The sequence below is a fragment of the Trachypithecus francoisi genome, unplaced genomic scaffold (assembly GCF_009764315.1).
Source record: "Trachypithecus francoisi isolate TF-2019V2 unplaced genomic scaffold, Tfra_2.0 Contig00874, whole genome shotgun sequence".
Lineage (NCBI taxonomy): Eukaryota > Metazoa > Chordata > Mammalia > Primates > Cercopithecidae > Trachypithecus > Trachypithecus francoisi.
Genome location: NW_022680957.1, coordinates 17,316 through 40,987, shown reverse-complemented (window position 1 = coordinate 40,987; position 23,672 = coordinate 17,316). Strand labels below are relative to the sequence as shown.

General features: G+C 48.0%; 2 long non-coding RNA genes and 2 gene segments (V, D, J or C); 2 read left to right on the top strand and 2 right to left on the bottom strand.

Moving 5' to 3' along the window:
- Positions 1-149: 149 nt before the first annotated feature.
- On the bottom strand, positions 150-2,537 carry LOC117089630. Its single transcript, XR_004439684.1, has 3 exons — positions 2,399-2,537; positions 1,298-1,397; positions 150-972 (listed from the first exon to the last, which is right to left on the bottom strand). It is a non-coding gene; the product is annotated as an uncharacterized LOC117089630 (long non-coding RNA).
- A 3,665-nt stretch (positions 2,538-6,202) lies between these two features.
- Positions 6,203-7,018, top strand: LOC117089617. The segment is given in 2 exon segments: positions 6,203-6,338; positions 6,456-7,018. Coding segments are annotated over 2 exon segments (594 nt in total).
- A 1,192-nt stretch (positions 7,019-8,210) lies between these two features.
- On the bottom strand, positions 8,211-12,560 carry LOC117089626. Its single transcript, XR_004439681.1, has 2 exons — positions 11,742-12,560; positions 8,211-11,403 (listed from the first exon to the last, which is right to left on the bottom strand). It is a non-coding gene; the product is annotated as an uncharacterized LOC117089626 (long non-coding RNA).
- Positions 12,561-15,736: 3,176 nt separating this feature from the next.
- On the top strand, positions 15,737-17,378 carry LOC117089637. The segment is given in 3 exon segments: positions 15,737-15,831; positions 15,995-16,314; positions 17,241-17,378. Coding segments are annotated over 3 exon segments (504 nt in total).
- The last annotated feature ends 6,294 nt before the right edge of the window (positions 17,379-23,672 follow it).

Genomic DNA, 23,672 nt, shown 5'->3' with positions numbered 1-23,672 from the left:
CTGAAAAGTTTCCAGTAACAGTTGATTAGATGGTAATTCCAACACACAAACAACCACAGCAAAGTGACACAACTATCAGAGATTTTCAGGATAGCCTCCAAAACACCATCTGACAACATCAGGGAGTTAAAGAAGACATGAAATTTCAAAAAGTCAAGCTTGATTCAAATGTCATTGTAGAAATTTTTAATTGAACACTATGAATCAATTCTGGGCAAGTGGTGGTATGGCGTGGCGACTTTGGGGCACGAGTGCTGAGTTTCAAAGCTTTTGTTTCTATACCCTTTGGAAATGCCCCTGGCCTCCTAACCCTGGTGTCTGCCTCCATGTCTCCCACTGTGCCCAGGACTGAGAACAGAGTGGGAGATGCTAGCTCTGGCTGTGCTGGTCACCCCCTCTCTTCTACCTCTTGCTCCAGCCATGCTTTCAGCTCCAGGGCTGAGGCCTGTGGCTACAGCAGATGCCAAGCAGTCAGGCAGCTGCTTAATGGGCTGGTGCTGGGAAGGACCGAGGCAGGGACAGGAGGGCTCTGAGGCTGCCTCTAGCTCCAGTTCTCTCCGTGACAGGGGCTCTTCCCCTAGTGCTGGCGCTGGCTCATCAGATGACGCTGGAAGGTCCTGTATTGCTGCACATTGAGCAGGAGTTGAAAAAGATAAAAAGAGTTCCCAATGTCAGTCACTTTCCACTGGAATTTCCACATACAGAATCAGCCTCACTGAATTTAAGGAATTCCATCCTGAAAACACCATCCCCGCAGAAGACTATAGGGAAAACACCGCCCCCACAAAGTCTCTGACACAATAGGCCAACTCACCATGCTCCTGTGCCTTGAGGAACTGCAGAGGTTCCATGTTCCTGGACGAGGACAATGCACAGATGTGGCCCCGATGGGATCACCGGTGCGGGCTGGCCTGGGTAGGGCCTGCTCTGGGCTGCTCTGTGGTACCTGCAGGTGCCTTTGGCCAGAGGCACCTGGGTGAGGGATGAGCCTGCATCAGCATCATGGGAAAAGACTCTCGCTCTGGGCCCTCCTGAAGCATGAACCTCGAGATGTGGGGATGCATCACAAGAACATCATGCTCTACTGAGCATCTCCCACCAAGGGAGCTGGCTGTGGGGCTCTCCCTAGGATGTGGGTGCCTGGTTACCAGAGTTCTAAATTCTGTTAGGTCTGTCACCAAGGAAGTGAACTCACTTCTTTAAGGTTCCATATCCTCGTCTCCTTCCTCTCCATAAGATCTACTCAGAACGCCCTGGGCTGCTTACTGCTCACCCTCCCCCCAGGTCAGCTCCTTACCTGTATACAGGTAAGTCCACCCAGGGCCTGCTTGTACACCTGCGCCTGATATGCACCTGGGGCCTAGGAATCCACTTGGGGCCTGCGATCCAATAGGGGCCTAATGTGGATTAAAAGTAATTTTGATTATTCCTGCAGGGAAGAAAAGGCCTTCTAGCAATAAGAAGCACACTTTCACATCAAACATGTAAAAATGATCAAAATCTCAGGAAGAAAGGTATCAATTTTAATCACTGAAATGTTAACTTTTGATAAATATTTAAGTTTACAAGGAAAAATAAAACCATGCTGATTAAACCACAGTTGTAGGGAATGCTATAGAGTTTCTCATTTGTGGATTGAACACAGAAAGCGCCCACCTACTTATGGTCATAATTTTCTACCTTAATCTTCTTAATCTTATGATTAATAGAAAAAATACCATGATAATGATGGTGATGATGGTTCAAGCACACAACGGAGGTTTAGTGACAGAAACAAAGGTGTTCCAGTTACAGTGCAGCTGTTCTTATTGGGGTGGGAAAATCAATCCTGTGTTCAGTATACATGGGAAGCAGGAGTACATGTGGGGAGAACCGCAATTTACTGGACTTAGGTTTTTCACAGAAGAGCTACAGTTTATCCTGCACTCTCCATTCTGTGATCAAAAACCATGGAACAGAGAAGAGCATTTCAACCCGAGACTCTATTACCAGAAATGCACCTGCCCCACCTCCCTGCAACCATATATGCCACCTCTCTGTGCTGAGCCAGAGGGGTTCACATATAGCACAGACTGAGGCTGGACTCCATAGTTTTCAGCCTCCTAGGTGTCAGGTGCTTTGTGGTCACCTGGAGGAGGGAAGCTCCTGGGGTCCATCTTCTTCACCAGCAGGGGGCAGCAGGGCTGCATCCAGAAGTTAGTCTGGGGCTGCCCAGGAGGAGCCTAAGAGGGAGGCCAGCCCTGAAGGCTCAACGGTTGTTTGGGGATCAGTCCGTCCTGGGTCTGGAAGCCCAGTAAAGTGCATCCTATCCCCTCGAGCTGCAGTAAACCCATCCTGAGTGCTGCATTCACGCAGCATCACCCAAATGACAGGAGACGGGGAACAGGGAGGACCTCACCTGGGAAATGCAGCTGGAGGTGCCTGGGCCCTGGTGTCAGCCTGGGCAGCTCCCACAGGGCTGGGATTCCCTGGAAGATGCCCCGAGGTCGAGGTGCTCTAGGAGGAGGGCACGGTGTGAGGAATAAGGGTTTCCAGGACCCAAGCCCTTCATCTAGCATTGCTGCCTGAGCCTCCTGCCACTCTCAGGGTCTTGTCCCTCTCTGTTCAGCAACATTCTGAGGAGCGGAGTCCTCAGTCCCGGGCACTTCCACAGGCTCCCCCGTCCCTTCTCCCTCTGCCTTTCCTTCCTGCTCCAGGCATACTCTGACTCAGGGGGCGGCTCCTGTGCTCAGGGGAGTCTCAAGTGGGTGGGGTGGCACACTCAGGACCCTGGTTCCTGAATGGGACATCTGCAGCCTCCTTAAGGAGATGGTTTCCACAGGGAAGGGGATTCTCACCTGCCTCAGGCCACAGCTCTGGCCACCAGGTGGTCTTTGGCTCATTGACAGGATATATCTCATTGCAGGGATCAGGGACCACCCACCCTACGGAGCCCACACCCTGTGCAAAGACTGTGTCCCTGGGATGCTCACAGAAACCATGGGGCTTAAAGTTGGATTTCCCATCAATATTTCATGTAAACTTGTAAAAGTCTCCAGAAAACCACACTAGATAGAGAACCCTGGTGCTTTTTACCATTTTACATGAAATCTTGATGGGAAAATAAATAAACAATGGCAGAGCTGAGAATGGCAACGGCTAGTGTACTGTGGGGATGGGGACGGACTAGAAATATCAACACCATGGGTGAAATGAGACCAGACGTCCTGATGGCTCCACATGGGTGAGTGGTTCCTCAAATGATTCAACTATTCTCACTGAAATAGGTGACAAGTGTCCTAATGACACAATCCATCATTCAGATTAAATGAGCAGGATGGGACATTTCCTCCAGCCAGGAAGACTGTGGACAAATTCATGTGCAGGGCTGGCCCAGTTCACCTGGCTCTGAGACCACCGGATCTGAGTTCCTCCAGCCCTCCAGGTAGACTCTGCAGAGGGGGTATGAAGAGTGGATTGAGGAATTAGGTGACCAGGATATACTGGGGTGTGGGGACTCAGCTGTGACTTAGGGAAATGGGGTCTGATTGAATCAACAGACTGAGGTAGACATCCCTCATCTGGTCTCTGGATTTCCACAGGTCATGACAAGCCAGTCCTTGACCTGAATATCCTGGATCAGTCCCCAGAACTGCCCAACTCAGGCTCATGTCATTCTCTACAGAAAAACCAGTGGAGCGGACACAGTGGAATCTGTCCGGATTCCTTCCTCTGATCTCACCCACCCAGCACTGTTGGGAGCTTGTGGCAGCTGAGAGCTGTGCCTTCTTCACTGGGAAGTGCTGCTCAGCGCAGAAAAATGCCTCCTCCAGGTTTTTGCCCTTCCCCAGTGAGGTTAGGTTTCATGACTGCCTGAGGCCAAGATCTCAACCCTCTGCCTCAATATACGAGGACCTGAAATTCCTCCTAGCTCCACAGCTCCCTGTGGGAAAGACTGAGGCCTCAATGAGGGTCGGAGCCTCCTGCCCGGTGTTGCCTCTCTCACCTCCTTTCACATCCTCTGTGCATACAGTTCTCCATGTCAGAGTCTGCTTCCAGGGAACCCAAATTAAGATCACCAGCCATCCCCAACATGCGGGACCTCAGGAGGCCACTGTACACTGGAAAGCATGCGTTTATTCCTAAATTAGCATTGTGAGTATCCACATGCCCAATGAGATCTGAGTGTTTCTTGCATTTGTATGGAATGAAAAGGGAGCCTGAGTTGCCAGGTGCTCTGGGTTCTGAGGGAGAGTTGGAGTCAGATCTCCCTTCAGGGAAACCCGGGGCAGGAGGAGCAGCCTCACCCCATGCAGGGACCACAGATGCACCCACAGGGTGAGCTGCAGGATGGACACTGCCCACCTCCACCCCCCACACCCTGTGCAAAAAAATCATTCTTTCCACCCCTCTTTCAGCCTATCAACGCTGACACTTAAAAAGCCACCGCAGCCCACGCTTGTCAACAGGAAACCCATTCACATCTCCATCAGCCACACAATCGCCACAGATTCTTCAAAACATAATAGCAATAGCCATGCAAAGTATAGAAAATGTCTCCTAAATAATTGTCCTTAGATTACATATGAAAGTGATACTATTTTTGATATGCTAGGTAAATAAAGCATATTATTTAACTCATTTTCTTCTTCTCTTTGTATTTCTAATGCGATGACTAGACATTCGGTTTCCCACGAGGCTCACAACATTATTGTGAATGGACAGGGCTGGTCTGCACCCCTTCAGGTTACAGGGGCTGTGGAGTGACCTGGTGCAGGAACCCCCATCTCCATCCACAAGACATCAGTGTGAACCCAGGGAGAGGTGCTGGTGTAATTAGAGATTAGAACACAGGTGTGAACCACCTGCTTGTGAAGGGGACTGAGCCTTCATTTTGAGCCAAATAATATCCTTTCCTATCTTCAATTCATAACAAGAGGGCTTTCTGGGCTTCTTTTTGTTTTCAGGTTTGTGCCCCTTGAAGTTTCAGGCTGTCTGGATCCCAGCCAGGGGACATTGAGGAAATCCAAGAGTCTCACACCGACTCGTTGTATGTCATCTGCTGGGGCCATCCCAAACTGCATCGTACCATTTCCTTTCCTGGTGCTCAAATAGCTGCCCCATGCACTTGTCATGGTTCCAGACATGAATCTAGGTGGGAAGACAGGATAGTGTATGTTATAATATTTAAATGGAACCTGAATCTGTAAATATCTAATATGAAACATTAAGAGAATTTTGTCATAAGCAATGGGGAAAGAAGAAAAGATACTAAAATCCTTTTAAGGAAAGAAACAAAAATGTATTTATTGAATGTCTGTGTGTCTTCATTGTCGCAAGGCTGAGAGAGGTCAGATTTAAGTTGTAGTGAGGAAGTGGTCTGATGGGAAAAAGTAAGAAAGCAAGAAACACGCATCTCTGCAATTTAACACATAAATTACAGTTCAGTAAAGCAAACATTCACAATAAATATCACGCTGGTGCACACAGAAAAGCCTGTTAACAAACTTTCCCTTTGTCCTGCTGGGTCATATCCCCACGGACCGTCTGTGTGCAGTGTGGACTCTGTGGTCCCCATTTCTCAGGCTGAGAACCAGAAGGTGGGAAGGACACGTCACCTGCTCATGAGTGGGAAAGGCAGGATTGGGAGCAGTGGACTCAGGCTCAGGACTGTGGGCCTGGTCAGTGCTCCTGTTCCTTCCACAGGGTCCCTCCCACATGTGCCCGTGTGGATGCGGGTGCACTGCCGGGGGCGGCTGATGTGCTCCAGGGATTCAATGCCACAAATGCTTCAGCACAAAGCGTGGGGGTGGTGATGGGATGAGGCTGCAACTCGGGAGACCAGCGACCGACGATACCCATCAGAGGGGTCCACGGGGTAGGCAGCCCCATTTCCTGACAGTAGAGACAGGCTGGAGGTGGGTGCCAAGCCGAGGGCACTGCAGGGTGTGCCCAGGCCTGGAGGGTCACAGAGCCACAGGCACCACACAGCAGAGACACCGATGGCCAGGAGATGACTCAGGTAAGGGATTTCAGCAGATCTTTCTCTCCTGAGCAAATCAGGTACAAAAAAATAAGTTCCTGCCATCAGAATAGACAAACAAGGACTTTAATCTTCTCAGCTTAGCCCCGGTGTCCAGGGAAGCAGAAGTCTCTGAGCCCAGACCCAGGTGAGGGTGGGGTGAGGAGAGGAGTTCAGGGTGCAGATTTGCATGGAGGCCCCGCCCTCCTCTGAGGCAGAGGAGATAACACAGGGCTGGGGTAGGCCCAGTGCTGGGGTATCAGGAGGCACCACTCTCGGGACATCTCCACCATGGCCTGGGCTCTGCTCCTCCTCACCCTCCTCACTCAGGGCACAGGCGACACCTCCAGGGAAGGGGCTTCAGGGGCCTCTGGGCTGGTTCTTGGTCTCTTGCTCCTCAGGCTCACCTGGGCCCAGCACTGACTCACTAGAGTGTGTTTCTCCCTCTTTCCAGGATCCTGGGCTCAGTCTGCCCTGACTCAGCCTCGTTCAGTGTCTGGGTCTCCTGGACAGTCGGTCACCATCTCCTGCACTGGAACCAGCAGTGACATCGGTGGTTATAATCTTGTCTCCTGGTACCAGCAACACCCAGGCACAGCCCCCAAACTCATGATTTATGGTGTCAGTAATCAGCCCTCAGGGGTCTCTTATCGCTTCTCTGGCTCCAAGTCTGGCAACATGGCCTCCCTGACCATCCCTGGGCTCCAGGCTGAGGACGAGGCTGATTATTACCGTTGTTCATATACAACCAGTAGCACTTTCCACAGTGGTCCAAGTTCATGGGGAACTGAGACCAAAACCTGCCCTGGGCTCTCAGGCTTCCTCCTTGCTCTGAAGATGCTTCCTCACCCTGTGCAAGGGGCTTCCTGCAGCGGGGCCTCGAGAATTCTCACCTCTCAGCTCCTCTCCTTTCCCACCATGAAGTCCAAAGGGAAACCTGCCCTGTGGTTTGTCATCCAGGACAGGGACAGCTTCCTGATGCTTGTGTGCTGTGGTCCCTGAATGCGCAACTCTTCCTAGCTCTTCAAAGCAGGGACAGTGACAAGGAGCTGCCTGATTGCTGTAGTCACTACTTTTCTCAGGAATGTCCTCATCCTAACTGCATCACCATCTCCCACACTGTTTGTAGAATTTTAGCCAACTACATTCTAATGATTATCGCCACAACTTTGATCTTAAATAACAGTGCAGCGAACATCCCTATGCAGCCTCCTTTGAGTTCCTGTGTGAATATGATCATAGGATTCATTTCTGAAAGTGAAATTGCGGGTCAGAAAGATGTGTGTTTGTAATTTTCACCCATTGTTGTCAGATTCCCCTCCAGAGGGGTTCTACCAATTTACAATGCCAGTCGTAAGTACTTGTTCAGAGTACATTGTTGAAAGTGTAAATTTTTGCCAACTTATCAAACAGAAAAATGTTATCTGGTCACAGTTTTATTTTTGAGTTTTCTGTTCTGCTTAATGTTGGGCCTTTTCACAAATAGTTCAGTACTCTTCATTTTTTAGGATTTGGTAAACTTTAAAAAAATTATCAGATAAGAAAAATTTTAATCTTTGTGGCCTTACACGGTGGCTCATGCCTGTAATCCCAGCTCTTTGGAAGGCTAAGATGGGTCAATCACTTGATCCCAGGAGTTTGAGATTAGCCTGGGCCGCACTAGGCCCAGTGAGATGAGTGAACCCTCATCTCACTTAAATTAAATAAAATAAAAGTAGCTTTAAAAAAGTCTTTGTGGCCCAAGGATCAACTTTGGGGATATTCCATATGAACTTACAGCACCATTTACAATGTAAACATTTAAAATGATAACAACCACTGTCAACAGTGGAACTAATTTGACTCCATTGGAAAAAAAAAAAAACACTAAAAGATTCCTATTCTGCATTTCCGAATGTTCTAATGGTCAGAGACCGCTTCCTTGACAAGTGGTGAGTACAGGGAACTGATAGGATAGGTAGCATTTAGGCCGGTTTTTGGTGAAGAATAGGGATATACACAGGAAAGCTTTCAAAGAGAAAAACACATGGCGGTTGGAACACAGAACAGAACATAATATGTCTGAGAAATAAGACTTACTTGAGATGAGTGAGAACAACAACAACAACAAAATGGCATAAGCCATATATTTCTCTCTGGATATCTCATTAAAATATTTTCTCCTCCCGAACACACCACCCATGTGAATTGTAAAAATGCCCATTTTTAATTTTTTTTTTTGCATATCATGACAGGGTCAAGTATGTGAATCAAACTCAGTTTGATGAGTCCAGGCCTCTTAAGCACCAGACCCAGGTGGCCTCGGAAGGACTTGGGGAGACAAGGGCTTGTTGTTAAAAGTAGAGGAAGTGAGGTTTTTCATTGTGGCTTAGGGCAGAGATTCTAGTGGACATACAAGCCCCTGAGGGGTCTGGTTAAGGTACAGATGCAGCCTCAACAGTTCTGGATGTGGCCCCAAATTCTCTGTGTCCAGCAACTCCCAGGTGAGGCTGATGCTGCTGGTCCTCCAAGGACCACACTTTGAGTGGCTTAGCTCTTATTCACCCAGCTCACTCAAGCCACAGAGGAGACTCACACAAGGAGAGCACATTGCAGAAGCACAGGTCACTTCTCACTCCTCCCCTTGTGTCTTAGATCTTTTTCTGTTACTATAAAGAAGTACCCAAGACTGGGTAATTTATAGAGAAAATAAAAGGTTTATGTGGCTCACAGTTCCAATGGCTGTAAAGTTCAAGGTGTGGCACCTGCTCTTGCTGAAGACCTCAGGCAATTCCCGTCACGGTGAAAGGTAAGGGGAGCCAGTGTGTGCTGACGTCAATGGGGGGAGAGGAAGCAAGAGAGAAGGGGAAGATGCCAGGCTCTTTAAATAACTAGCTCTTGTGGAAATAGTGGGAATTCACTCACCCCAAGTGAGGGCATTAAACTATTCATGAGAGATCCACTCCCATCACCCTAAAAGCTCCCATTAGTTCCCACCTCCAACATTGGGGATCCAGCTTCAACATAAGATTTGGAGGAGACAAAGATCAAAGCCATAGCACCCTGAGGTTTGGTCACTCACTTGCTCATCTCCACATTTGTCTGTCCCCTCAGGACTGGGGTCCTGACTGCTCTGACTCAGTCTCCCTCCACTTCATGGACACCTGGCAGTCAGTCATCATCTGTTTTACTGAAACCACAGCAATATTGGTGGTAACAGTTTTGTCTCCTGGTTCCATGAGAAACAGAGTAGAGCCCCACACAGCTGAGGTGTGAGGTCAAAGATTAAAACTAAGAGACAAAAAACTGATTCTCAGGCTTCAAGTCTGACAAGTGAGCTTCTTTGAGACTCCCTGGGATCCCAGCAGTGAGACTGACCATTATTGCTGTCCCACACATCCCAAGCAATGAGGAAGTAAGACCAAAACCCTCCTAAGATTCCTGACTTGTGTCCTGACACCAGGCTGTGATTCCCATCATTCCTTCAAGATTGTTCAAATAAGCAGTGACAATCACTTCCATATGAGATATGAGAAGAAAAAGAATTCCACATGAACTAAACCCATGAAGCCCACACTGAAGCCTGTTGAGTTCTCTGCAATCCAGTGAGATGGAGGGAGCATTTTCATGGGAACTTTTGGGAATATGATGGGAACCAGCCTCAGCTATGGGTTCCAGAGACAAAACTCCAGGATGTCTCCCCCTGGCCTTGGCCCATCACCTGCTACCTCTCCTTACTCTTTGCATAGATGCTGCCCCAGGCTAAGCCCCCACAGCCCAGGTGATGCCTCAGGAGATGGGATCCTGAGAATGAGTCCCAAAGCCTCCTTAACCTGAATCCTCTGTGGTCTCGTAAAGACCCAGCTACCCCCAGGAGAGTGGGCCATGAGACACCTGTCCCCCACCTTCTCAAGAGACAGTGGAGCAGGCAACAGTGCAGAGAGAACCAGCAGGAGCCAGGACAGGCCCTGCATCCAAAGCAGCCCCCACTCCCCACAGATTCTCCAACTCTAGCCTGCGTACAACCCCCACATTCTGCAGGCTGAAGTGGGCTTCTTAGGATGCCAAGGCCATGATAGCGGATGGAAGTTTGTCCATTATAGGGGATGGACACAGCCATGCTGCCTGCCTGGCCATCATGCCCCCTCCCTCCTTACCCTGGTTAAGCTCCACCTCAAAGGGCCTAGGTTCAGAACTCAGGTCACCTGGGTCAGCTCCTGGATTTGCCCCCACTGCTCTCTGTTCTCCTGAGCCACGTAGTCTCTTTTGGCCTCAGTGTTACCTGCTGTGAAGTGAGGAGGCTTATACTGAAGTGAAGAAGCTCTTTTCTTCATTCAAAATTACAAGATAGAAAAACAATGAGTCATGTGAATTAAAGCCTGCTGAGGGGATGTCTTTTAATGGGCTCCAGTGGGCTTCAGCCATGGAACTTCTTGTCTTTCCTCTGCAGGGTTCCAAGAAAGAGACTCAAAAAGAGCTTGCCTTCTGTATGATGTCAACAACTATGTTCCCGATCTGAGTATAGGCAGGAGAGTCCCAGTTTCATCAGCAAGACAGAACAGGCTAAGGTAGAAATCCTCCCGGCACAAGCTCTGAGAGGCGTGGAATGAAATAAAGATAAACATGAAATTAATATGCCGATGATGGTGATGTTAGCTCATAACTATGCTGCAGAACCAGAAACATCAGATGATGGCAGTGAGTCATAGCTGCTCTTACTGGGTGGGAGGTGCACCACTTTGCTTCCTTAGTGCATAGAAGGCCTGGGTCCCTGTAGGATGGCATGCACGTCTCTCTGAACTTTGAAAGTATTGCAGAAGAGCTTCAGTTGACTCACTCTAATAAGTCCTGACCGAACAAACCCATTAGAGGAGGACATTTCAAACTTGAGACACTTTTATAGCAATTTCACCTGCACCACCTCACTGTACTGCATGTGTGACCTCTCTGTGCTGGACTGGGCAGGGCAGATTGGCTCACACTGGCACAGAATGGAGCTGGACTCTCTGGTCCTCAACTTCTGAGGTGACAGGTGCTGTTGGGTCACCTGGAAGGAAAAAAAAGTCCTGGGCTGAGTCTCCTCCACCAACTGGGGTCAGCAGAGCTGCAGTCAGGAGCAGTCAGGAGAGAGGCTGGGGCTGCCCAGCTGGGGCAAAGAGGAAGGTCAGCCTGGGGTTCAACAGGTGTCCAAGAATCAGTCTTCAGACTGAAAGTGAAGACAGTTCATCCCATCCCTTCGGGCTGCAGTGACCATGTTCCAAGGATCAGACTCAAACGGTGTCAGCTCAGAACACTGACAGAAGCCTGGCACAGTGAAGGCCTCACCTGGGAAATGCAGCTGGAGGATGCTGAACCCAGGTGTCAACTTGGGCAGCTTCTTCAGGAAGGGGATTTCCTGGGAGACGTCCTGAGGTTGAGGTGCTCTAGGAAGGTGCACAGTGTGAGGTGACGGGGCTCCCAGGGCCCGAGTTCTTCACCCAGGATGGCTGCCTGAACCTTCTGCCACTCTCAGAGCCTCGTCCCTCACTGTCCAGCAGCATCCTTGGGAGCTGAGCCCTCTATCCTGGGCACTTTCAGATACACCCTCCCTACCCTCCCTCTGCCTCTCCTTACTGATCCAGGCAGACTATGAGTCAAGGGCAGCACCTGTACTCAGGGGAGTCTCAGGTGGGTGGGGTGAGGAATTTGGGGCCCTGGTCCCTGCATGGGGCATCACCAGCCTCATTGAGGAAACACTCTCCAGAGGGACGGGGCTTCTCACCTGCCTCAGGCCACGGCTCTGACCCCAGACTTGTTCATGCCACAGGACAAAAACTAATTGCCAATCTCGAGCAGATTCTCCTGACTGTTTCTGCAGAACTGGGCATCTCCTCCCAGCACCAGGAAGTCCCAAGCAAGGCCAGGTCTAGGAAGGCAAGTAGGAGTGTAACATACATCACAGAGTTGGACAAGACAAAGTGGTTTTGCTGCAGTTCTGCTGGGACACATCCTGGTGATGTCTCTCAGAACTCATTCATGTGCCTGCAACAGAAAGCCCATAGAACAGGACAGCAGGATGAAGGCTGTGCTCCCTTTTTACCTGTGCACAAAACAGTGCAATGGGTATGCATGTGTGTAAATGCATATGCCTGTGTGTTGATGTGTGTGCCTGTGTGTAAATGCATATATCTGTGTCTGAGTGTGTGTGCTTGTGTGTACATGTGCATGCTGGCGCTGCCAAGGAATGTCTCAAGTATCAAATGTCCCAAATTCAAAACTTTTCTATTTTCCTCACTTACCTCCTCCCTCAGATGTGCTTCTGGCTTAAATGAGTTTGTGGGGGCAGGGACCAGAAACAGGCAAGGCACAGGCCATAGTTAGTGCTGAGTAAGGGTCATTAACGATTGTTATGCTCATATAGAACCTTCCTCAGGGTGGGCCACATGTACACCCCTGTCTGGTCCTGACAGAGCAGCAGAAGGGGGACTGAGACACAACAATGTCCAGGGACTGGCAACACGGAGACACCTTCCCACCCCTGTGAGCTTCACAGACAACCATGGGTATGGGATTCTTGTAATTCCTTTGAGTTTGTTCAAATAATCCCTCCCCTATGAGATATGAGAAGAATAATCCCACATGAACCAAATCCGTGACTCCCACACTGGAGCCTGCGAGCTCTCTCCAGACCCGTGACTCCCACCCTGAAGCCTCTGAGCTCTCTCCAGTCCAGCGTGATGGAGGGAGCATTTTTGTGGATACCTTTGAGAGTATGGAGAAGGCCTGAGGAAAATGGCCTCAGCTATGGGTTCCAGAGACAAAGCTCTGGGACATTTCCCCATGGCCTGTGCCCCTCACCTGTCACCTTTCCTCACTCTGCACAGATGCTGCCCTGAGATAAGTCCCCACAGGGCCCTACGCCCAGGTGATGCTTCAGGAGATGGGTCTCTGAGAATGAGCCTCAAAGTCTCCTCAACCCACAGGTTCTGTGGTCTCCTACAGACTCAGCAGCCCCCAGGAGAGGTGGGCATGAGACAGCTGTCCACCACCTTCTCAGGAGAGACTGGGACAGACAAAAGTGCAGAGAGAACCAGCAGGTGCCAGGCCAAGTCCTGCACCCAAAACAGCCCTCAATCCCCGCAGATGCTCCAGTTCTAACCTGAGGTACAGCCCCCACCTTCCGCAGGCTGAAGTGGGCTTCTCAGAATGGCCAGAACGTGACGGGGAATGGCAGTGTGCTTGTGAGACACAGTCCTGCTGCCTGCCTCACCCTCATGCCCCTTCCTCCCCACCCTGGTCAAGCTCTGCCCCAAAGGTCCCAAGTTCAGAACTCAGGACACCTGTGTCAACTCCTGCACTTCCCACCACTGCTCTCTCTTCTCCTCAGCCACTTAGTCTCTTGGGACCTGAGTATCACTTCCTGTGAATTGGGGAAGCTTATACTGAACTTAAAAATCTTTTTTCTTTATTCAAAATTACATGACAGAAAAGCAACAAAAGGCATATTAGTTAAAGTCTGATGAGGGGGTATCATTGAATGGGCTCCAATGGGCCTCAGACATGGAATCTCTCATCATTCCTCTGCAGGAATCCCAAGAAAGGTGGTCAAAAAGAGCTTGTTTTCTGTAGGTAGGAACAGCGGTCCCCATCTGAGAATAAGCAGGAGAATCCCAGTTTCGTCAGGAAGACAGATTAGGCTAGTGAAGAAATCCTCCTGACACAAACTCTAAGAGGTGTGGAATGAAATAAACATAAACATGAAATTAATCATGGCAACGATGGTGATGTTACTTCACAACTAAGCTGCAGTACCAGAAACATGGGGTGATCGCAGTGAACCACAACTGCTCTTATTAGGTGGGAGGTGCACCAGTTTGCTTCCTAAGTGTATAGGAAGTCTGAATCATTGACAAATGGCATGCATCTATCTCTGGACTTTGAAAGCTTTGCAGAAGAGCTTCAGTTGCCTCACTCTAATTAGTCCTGACAACCAAACCACTGTTGTAGGGCATTTCAAACCTGGGACATCATTATAGCAATGCCACCGACCCCACCTCCCTGCAAGTGTATGTGACCTCTCTGTGCCAAGCAAGGCAGATGGGGTCACGCTGGCATAGAATGAGGCTGGACTCCCTGGTCCACAGCCTCTGAGGTGACAGGTGCTACAGGTCACCTGGAGGACAGAAGCTGCTGGTGTGAGTCACATTCACCAGCAGAGTGTAGCAGAGCAGCATCCAGGAGCAACCAGGAGACAGGCTGGGGCTGCCCAGGTAGAGCCTAAGAGGGAGGCCAGCCTGGGGTTCAACAGATGTCAGAGAATCAGTCCTCAGCCTGGAAGTCGGGACAGTGCACCATACCCCCTCGGGCTGCAGTAACCACGTTCTGAGAGTCAAGCACACAAATCCTCACCCCCAAGACACTGGCAGGAGGCCAGGCACAGTTAGGATTTTGCCTGGGAAATGCAGCTGGAGGAGTCTGGGCCCAGGGGTCAGCCTGGGCAGTTCCCACAAGGATGGGATCCCTGGGAGATGTCCAGAGGTCCAGGTGCTCTGGAAGGGGCAAAATTTGAGGGGATGGGGCTCTCAGAGCCCAAGTCCTTCACCCAGGATGACTGCCTGAGCCTCCTGCCACTCTCAGGGCCTCATCCCTCCCTGTCTAGCAGTGTCCTGGGGAGCTGAACCCTCTGTTCTGGGCACTTCCAGAGGGAATCGACCCTTCCTCCCTCTGCCTCTTCTTCCAGTTCCAGGTGGACTCTGACTCAAGGGGGAGCTCCTGTGCTCAGGGGAGTCTCAGGTGGGTGGGGTGGGGCAATCAGGGCTCTGGTCTCTGCATGGGGCATCCCCAGCCTCCTTGAGGGGACGCTCTCCAGATGGAAGGGGATTCTCACCTGCCCCAGTCCACAGCTCTCATCACAGGGCTGTCCCTTGATCAGTGACAGGATCCGCATGGCTGGAGGAACTACTGAACACACACCTTCTGGAGCTCATGTCCTGTGCAGAGACCATGACCCAGGGACCCTCAGAGAGACCATGGGACCAAAAATTAGATTTTCAGTACAGTGTGATCATCTGGTTCTTTTAGCAAGTTTACATGAAACACTGATGAGAAAAAGTGAATAAGTAAAAGAAGAGCTGAGGATGGCAATTGCTGGTCTACTGTGAGGTTGGGGGATACCATGGAAAGAGCAGCAGCGCGCATGTCAAATGAGACTAGGGATTGGGATGCATCCACAATGTGTGTGGTTGCTCAAATGACAAAACTCTTCCAACGGCAATGATTAATAAGTGTCCTAAAAACACAGTACATCACGTACATAAAATTACCAGGATGGGGCCAAGTGATTCTGGGGCATCCGGAGCGGAGATGAAAGAGGAGAAAGATGACGCATTTTTGGTGCACTTGCTGCTGAGTCAGGTGTCATCAATGATCTCTCAGCAGGGCCCAGCTCAGCCCCAGACCAGGCTCCTGGAAGGTCTACAGCCCTGCTTAATGCAGCCTAAGACAGATCACATGACACAGAGGTTTGAGACAGCAACCATGTTGTCAATACCCAGGCAGGTGACTGTGATCACAGGCCTTGGAGGCCAAAGCTGATTTTCTGACTAGAGAAGCAGATGAAGGAAGTTGGGGACTCATTCCTTCTTTCTTACTTTCTTGTGCTGCCCTAGAGCTGGCTTGACAGATCCCACCATGAGGAGTCCCAGAGAAGTAAATTTGCATAAACACCAAGGATGCACTGCTCCAGTGGACCTGAGAGGAAATAAGAGAGGACTGGGGAGCCCAGCTGTATTGCAGGCTCAGGAGGCAGAGCTCTGGGTGTCTCACCATGGCCTGGACCACACTCCTGCTCCCACTCCTCACCCTCTACACAGGTGCTGCCCCCAGGCCCTGCCCCAGGCTCAGCCCTCTTAGGCCTCTGAGCTTGTCCTCCCCGGAACCCTGAGCTGAGCCCAGGCAGAGCCCCAGGGTGACACCACTGGAATGGGTTTGTTATCTTCAAGCCCCCTCTCCTGTCCTCTCCTGCAGGCTCTGTTGGCTCTGTTGCCTCCTATGAGCTGACACAGCCACCCTCGGTGTCAGTGTCCCCAGGACAGACAGCCAGGATCACCTGCTCTGGAGATGTACTGAAGGAAAATTATGCTGACTGGTACCAGCAGAAGCCCGGTCAGGCCCCTGTGCTGGTGATACATGAAGATAGTAAGCGACCCTCTGGAATCCCTGAGCGATTCTCTGGGTCCACCTCAGGGGACACAAACACCCTGACCATCAGCAGCAGCCTGAGCGAAGACGAGGCTGACTATTACTGTTTTTCTGGGAATGAGAACAATCCCACCGTGACACAGGCAGATGGAGAAGTGAGACACAAACCCCTTTTTCATCTGTGTCATGTTCTTCCTCCAGCACCAGGAAGGCTGTGGACCAAGCCATGAGCAGGTCTGGCCGAGTTCTACTCGATCTGAGACCTCCAGGTCATCCTTTTGTCCAGCCAACCAGGTTGGCTCTGGAGAGGGTGGATCAGGAGTGGATTTAGGGCTGCTATAATCAGAATTTATGGTGTTTTTAGGCCTCTGGAGTGATTTGGGGAAGTAAGAACTGGATGGAAGATGAGAGAGATGTAAAGAAACTTCACTTGGCCTTAGATTTCCACATGATGGTGATTGGGTCACTTCTTCCAAACAGCCTACCTCAGTCCCCAAAACTGTCCACCTCAGCTCAACACCTGAGGTCCCAGGCTTCCATGGCAGCCTGGGATCTTGAACAAGAAAAGCAGAGGAGGGGACACTGTGGGATCAGCCTCAATATCCTTTTCTGAGCTCACCAACCCTCAACTGCTGGGAGCTTCTAGGAGCTCAGAACTGTGCCCTCACTGGGAAGTGCTATTGTTCCAGAAAACTTCCTTCCTCATATTTAAATCCAGTTTTGAGAGTTTTAATTTGATGACTGCCTGAGCCAAGAACCCAAGGCCCTGTCTTAATACAGGATGACACTGAAAGGCCTTCCAGCTCCAGACCTCCCATCGTGGATGCCTGAGGCCTCTGTTGCAACCCTATTGTGGGCCAGGGTCTCCTTCTGCGGGTGATGCCTCCCTCACTCCTTCCAGATCTTCTGTGCATGCACATCCTTATCTCAGAGTCTTCTTCCAGGGAACCCAAACTAAGATGGCCAGCTGTCACCAAAATGAACTACCATAGACCTGAGGTGGAAACACGAGCAAATTTACCAAATTTCGATTGTGAACACCCAAATGGCCATTTACTCTGAGTGTTCCTTGTATTCTTAGAAAATGAAAATGGAGCCTGACATACAAGGTTCTAGGAGTCCTGAAGGAGAGGTGGAGTCTGATCCTCCTGAAAGGAATCCACTGAAAGGGGAGCACCCTCACCCCATGCAGAGATCAGAGATGCACCCACAGGGTTAGCTGTAGGATGGGCGCTGCCCATCTCCACCCTGCACATAATGCACAAATAATCACACTTTCACCCCTCCTTCAGCTTATCAAAGTTGACATTTACGAAGCCAGCACAGGTCACCCTTGCTAATCAGACTCCTTCAAACCTCCATCAACCACACAATCCCAACATAAAGAATCTCCCCAAAATAATAATGGTAACAGTAGCTATGAAAATGTCTATAAAATATCTTATAAATAATTTTAGATTGTGTTCATATGTAAATATTATTTTTCACACTTTGTATTAAATACAGTATATTATTGAAACTGTATATTATTGAACCTTTTTATTTTATTTTTATTTATTTATTTATTTTTTATTTATTATACTTTAAGTTCTAGGGTACATGTGCATAACGTGCAGGTTTGTTACATATGTATACTTGTGCCATGTTGGTGTGCTGCACCCATCAACTCGTCAGCACCCATCAAGTCATCATTTATATCATGTATAACTCCCCAATGCAATCCCTCCCTCCCCCCCCATGATAGGCCCCAGTGTGTGATGTTCCCCTTCTTGAGTCCAAGTGATCTCATTGTTCAGTTCCCACCTATGAGTGACAACATGCGGTGTTTGGTTTTCTCTTCTTGTGATAGTTTGCTAAGAATGATGGTTTCCAGCTGCATCCATGTCCCTACAAAGGACGCAAACTCATCCTTTTTATGGCTGCATAGTATTCCATGGTGTATATGTGCCACATTTTCTTAATCCAGTCTGTCACAGATGGACATTTGGGTTGATTCCAAGTCTTGCTATTGTGAATAGTGCCGCAATAAACATACGTGTGCATGTGTCTTTGTAGTAGAATAATTATAATCCTTTGGGTATATACCCAGTAGTGGGATGGCTGGGTCATATGGTACATCTAGTTCTAGATCCTTGAGGAATTGCCATACTTTTTCCATAATGGTTGAACTAGTTTACAATCCCACCAACAGTGTAAAAGTGTTCCTATTTCTCCACATCCTCTCCAACACCTGTTGTTTCCTGACTTCTTAATGATTGCCATTCTAACTGGTGTGAGATGGTATCTCATTGTGGTTTTGATTTGCATTTCTCTGATGGCGAGTGATGATGAGCATTTTTTCATGTGTCTGTTGGCTGTATGAATGTCTTCTTTTGAGAAATGTCTGTTCATATCCTTTGCCCACTTTTTGATGGGGTTGTTTGTTTTTTCTTGTAAATTTGTTTGAGTTCTTTGTAGATTCTGGATATTAGCCCTTTGTCAGATGAGTAGGTTGCAAAAATTTTCTCCCATTCTGTAGGTTGCCTGTTCACTCTGATGGTAGTAGTTCTTTTGCTGTGCAAAGCTCTTTAGTTTAATTAGATCCCATTTGTCAATTTTGGCTTTTGCTGCCGTTGCTTTTGGTGTTTTAGACATGAAGTCCTTGCCCATGCCTATGTCCTGAATGGTACTACCTAGATTTTCTTCTAGGGTTTTTATGGTATTAGGTCTAACATTTAAGTCTCTAATCCATCTTGAATTAATCTTCGTATAAGGGGTAAGGAAAGGATCCAGTTTCAGCTTTCTACTTATGGCTAGCCAATTTTCCCAGCACCATTTATTAAATAGGGAATCCTTCCCCATTTCTTGTTTTCTCTCAGGTTTGTCAAAGATCAGATGGCTGTAGATGTGTGGTATTATTTCTGAGGACTCTGTTCTGTTCCATTGGTCTATATCTCTGTTGTGGTACCAGTACCATGCTGTTTTGGTTACTGTAGCCTTGTAGTATAGTTTGAAGTCAGGTAGCGTGACGCCTCCAGCTTTGTCCTTTGACTTAGGATTGTCTTGGCAATGCGGGCTCTTTTTGGTTCCATATGAACTTTAAAGCAGTTTTTTCCAATTCTGTGAAGAAAGTCATTGGTAGCTTGATGGGGATGGCATTGAATCTATAAATAACCTTGGGCAGTATGGCCATTTTCACGATATTGATTCTTCCTATCCATGAGCATGGTATGTTCTTCCATTTGTTGGTGTCCTCTTTGATTTCACTGAGCAGTGGTTTGTAGTTCTCCTTGAAGAGGTCCTTTACATCCCTTGTAAGTTGGATTCCTAGGTATTTTATTCTCTTTGAAGCAATTGTGAATGGAAGTTCATTCCTGATTTGGCTCTCTGCTTGTCTGTTACTGGTGTATAAGAATGCTTGTGATTTTTGCACATTAATTTTGTATCCTGAGACTTTGCTGAAGTTGCTTATCAGCTTAAGGAGATTTTGGGCTGAGACGATGGGGTTTTCTAAATATACAATCATGTCATCTGCAAACAGGGACAATTTGACTTCTTCTTTTCCTAACTGGATACCCTTGATTTCTTTCTCTTGCCTGATTGCCCTAGCCAGAACTTCCAACACTATGTTGAATAGGAGTGGTGAGAGAGGGCATCCCTGTCTTGTGCCAGTTTTCAAAGGGAATTTTTCCAGTTTTTGCCCATTCAGTATGATATTAGCTGTGGTTTTGTCATAAATAGCTCTTATTATTTTGAGGTACGTTCCATCAATACCGAATTTATTGAGCGTTTTTAGCATGAAGGGCTGTTGAATTTTGTCAAAAGCCTTTTCTGCATCTATTGAGATAATCATGTGGTTCTTGTCTTTGGTTCTGTTTATATGCTGGATTACGTTTATTGATTTGCGAATGTTGAACCAGCCTTGCATCCCAGGGATGAAGCCCACTTGATCATGGTGGATAAGCTTTTTGATGTGCTGCTGAATCCGGTTTGCCAGTATTTTATTGAGGATTTTTGCATCGATGTTCATCAGGGATATTGGTCTAAAATTCTCTTTTTTGTTGTGTCTCTGCCAGGCTTTGGTATCAGGATGATGTTGGCCTCATAAAATGAGTTAGGGAGGATTCCCTCTTTTTCTATTGATTGGAATAGTTTCAGAAGGAATGGTACCAGCTCCTCCTTGTACCTCTGGTAGAATTCAGCTGTGAATCCATCTGGTCCTGGACTTTTTTTGGTGGGTAGGCTATTAATTGTTGCCTCAATTTCAGAGCCTGCTATTGGTCTATTCAGGGATTCAACTTTCCTGGTTTAGTCTTGGGAGAGTGTAAGTGTCCAGGAAATTATCCATTTCTTCTAGATTTTCTAGTTGATTTGCGTAGAGGCATTTATAGTATTCTCTGATGGTTGTTTGTATTTCTGTGGGGTCAGTGGTGATATCCCTTTATCATTTTTTATTGCGTCTATATTGATTCTCTCTTGCTAGCGTCTCTGTCATTTTGTTGATCTTTTCAAAAAACCAACTCCTGGATTCATTGATTTTTTGGAGGGTTTTTGTGTGTCTCTATCTCCTTCAGTTCTGCTCTGATCTTAGTTATTTCTTGCCTTCTGCTAGCTTTTGAATGTGTTTGCTCTTGCCTCTCTAGTTCTTTTAATTGTGATGTTAGAGTGTCAATTTTAGATCTTCCTGCTTTCTTGTGGGCATTTAGTGCTATAAATTTCCTCTACACACTGCTTTAAATGTGTCCCAGAGATTCTGGTATGTTGTATCTTTGTTCTCATTGGTTTCAAAGAACATCTTATTTCTGCTTTCATTTCGTTATGTACCCAGTAGTCATTCAGGAGCAGGTTGTTCAGTTTCCATGTAGTTGAGCGGTTTTGATTGAGTTTCTTAGTCCTGAGTTCTAGTTTGATTGCACTGTGGTCTGAGAGACAGTTTGTTATATTTCTGTTCTTTGACATTTGCTGAGGAGTGCTTTACTTCCAATTATGTGGTCAATTTTGGAATAAGTGCGATGTGGTGCTGAGAAGAATGTATATTCTGTTGATTTGGGGTGGAGAGTTCTATAGATGTCTATTAGGTCCGCTTGGTGCAGAGATGAGTTCAATTCCTGGATATCCTTGTTAACTTTCTGTCTCGTTGATCTGTCTAATGTTGACAGTGGAGTGTTGAAGTCTCCCATTATTATTGTATGGGAGTCTAAGTCTCTTTGTAAGTCTCTAAGGACTTGCTTTATGAATCTGGGTGCTCCTGTATTGGGTGCATATATTTAGGAGAGTTAGCTCTTCCTGTTGAATTGATCCCTTTACCATTATGTAATGGCCTTCTTTGTCTCTTTTGATCTTTGATGGTTTAAAGTCTGTTTTATCAGAGACTAGGATTGCAACCCTGCTTTTTTTTGTTCTCCATTTGCTTGGTAGATCTTCCTCCATCCCTTATTTTGAGCCTATGTATGTCTCTGCATGTGAGATGGGTCTCCTGAATACAGCAGACTGATGGGTCTTGACTCTTTATCCAGTTTGCCAGTCTGTGTCTTTTAATTGGAGCATTTAGTCCATTGACATTTAAGGTTAATATTGTTATGTGTGAACTTGATCCTGTCATTATGATATTAACTGGTTATTTTGCTCGTTAGTTGATGCAGTTTCTTCCTAGCCTCGATGGTCTTTACATTTGGCATGTTTTTGCAATGGCTGGTACCGGTTGTTCCTTTCCATGTTAGGGCTTCCTTCAGGGTCTCTTGTAAGGCAGGCCTGGTGGTGACAAAATCTCTAAGCATTTGCTTATCTGTAAAGGATTTTATTTCTCCTTCACTGATGAAACTTAGTTTGGCTGGATATGAAATTCTGGGTTGAAAATTCTTTTCTTTAAGAACGTTGAATATTGGCCCCACTCTCTTCTGGCTTGTAGAGTTTCTGCCGAGAGATCTGCTGTTAGTCTGATGGGCTTCCCTTGTGGGTAACCCGACCTTTCTCTCTGGCTGCCCTTAAGATTTTTTCCTTCATTTCAACTTTGGTGAATCTGGCAATTATGTGTCTTGGAGTTGCTCTTCTGGAGGAGTATCTTTGTGGCGTTCTCTGTATTTCCTGAATTTGAATGTTGGCCTGCCCTACTAGGTTGGGGAAGTTCTCCTGGATGATATCCTGAAGAGTGTTTTCCAACTTGGTTCCATTTTCCCCTCACTTTCAGGCACCCCAATCAGACGTAGATTTGGTCTTTTTACATAATCCCATACTTCTTGCAGGCTTTGTTCATTTCTTTTCTTCTTTTTTCTTTTGGTTTTCTCTTCTCGCTTCATTTCATTCATTTGATCCTCAATCGCTGATACTCTTTCTTCCAGTTGATCGAGTCGGTTACTGAAGCTTGTGCATTTGTCACGTATTCTCGTGTCATGGTTTTCATCTCTGTCATTTCGTTTATGATCTTCTCTGCATTAATTAGTCTAGCTGTCAATTCTTCCACTCTTTTTTCAAGATTTTAGTTTCTTTGCGCTGGGTACGTAATTCCTCCTTTAGCTCTGAGAAGTTTGATGGACTGAAGCCTTCTTCTCTCATCTCGTCAAAGTCATTCTCTGACCAGCTTTGATCCGTTGCTGGCGATGGGCTGCGCTCCTTTGCAGGGGGAGATGCGCTCTTATTTTTTGAATTTCCAGCTTTTCTGCCCTGCTTTTCCCCATCTTTGTGGTTTTATCTGTCTCTGGTCTTTGATGATGGTGACGTACTGGGGTTTTGGTATAGGTGTCCTTCCGTTTGATAGTTTTCCGTCTGACAGTCAGAAGGACTGTCTGTTGGTCTGTTGGAGATTGCTTGAGGTCCACTCCAGACCCTGTTTGCCTGGGTATCAGCAGCAGAGGTTGCCAAAGATAGAATATTGCTGAACAGCGAGTGTACCTGTCTGATTCTTCCTTGGAAGTTTCCTCTCAGGGGTGACTCCACCCTGTGAGGTGTGGGGTGTCAGACTGCCCTAGTGGGGGATGTCTCCCAGCTAGGCTACTCAGGGGTCAGGGACCCACCTGAGCAGGCAGTCTGTCCGTTCTCAGATCTCAACCTCCGCGTTGGGAGATCCACGGCTCTCCCCAAAGCTGTCAGACAGAGTCGTTCGCGTCTGCACCGGCCCCGCTGCTTCCCTATTGGACTTCAGCTGTGGCTGTCCCCAGAGGTGGAGTCTACAGAGACAGGCAGGTTCCTTGAGCTGCTGTGAGCTCCACCCAGTTCGAGCTTCCCAGCGGCTTTGTTTACCTACTTAAGCCTCAGCAATGGCGGGCGCCCCTCCCCCAGCCTCGCTGCTGCCTTGCGGATAGATCGCCGCAGACTGCTGTGTTAGCAGTGAGGGAGGCTCCGTGGGCGTGGGACCCTCCCGCCAGGTGTGGGATATATTCTCCTGGTGTGCCTGTTCCTTAAAGCGCAGTATTGGGGTGGGAGTTACCCGATTTTCCAGGTGTTGTGTGTCTCAGTTCCCCTGGCTAGGAAAACGGATTCCTTCCCCCTTGCGCTTCCAGGTGAGGCGATGCCTCGCCCTGCTTCAGCTCTCGCTGGT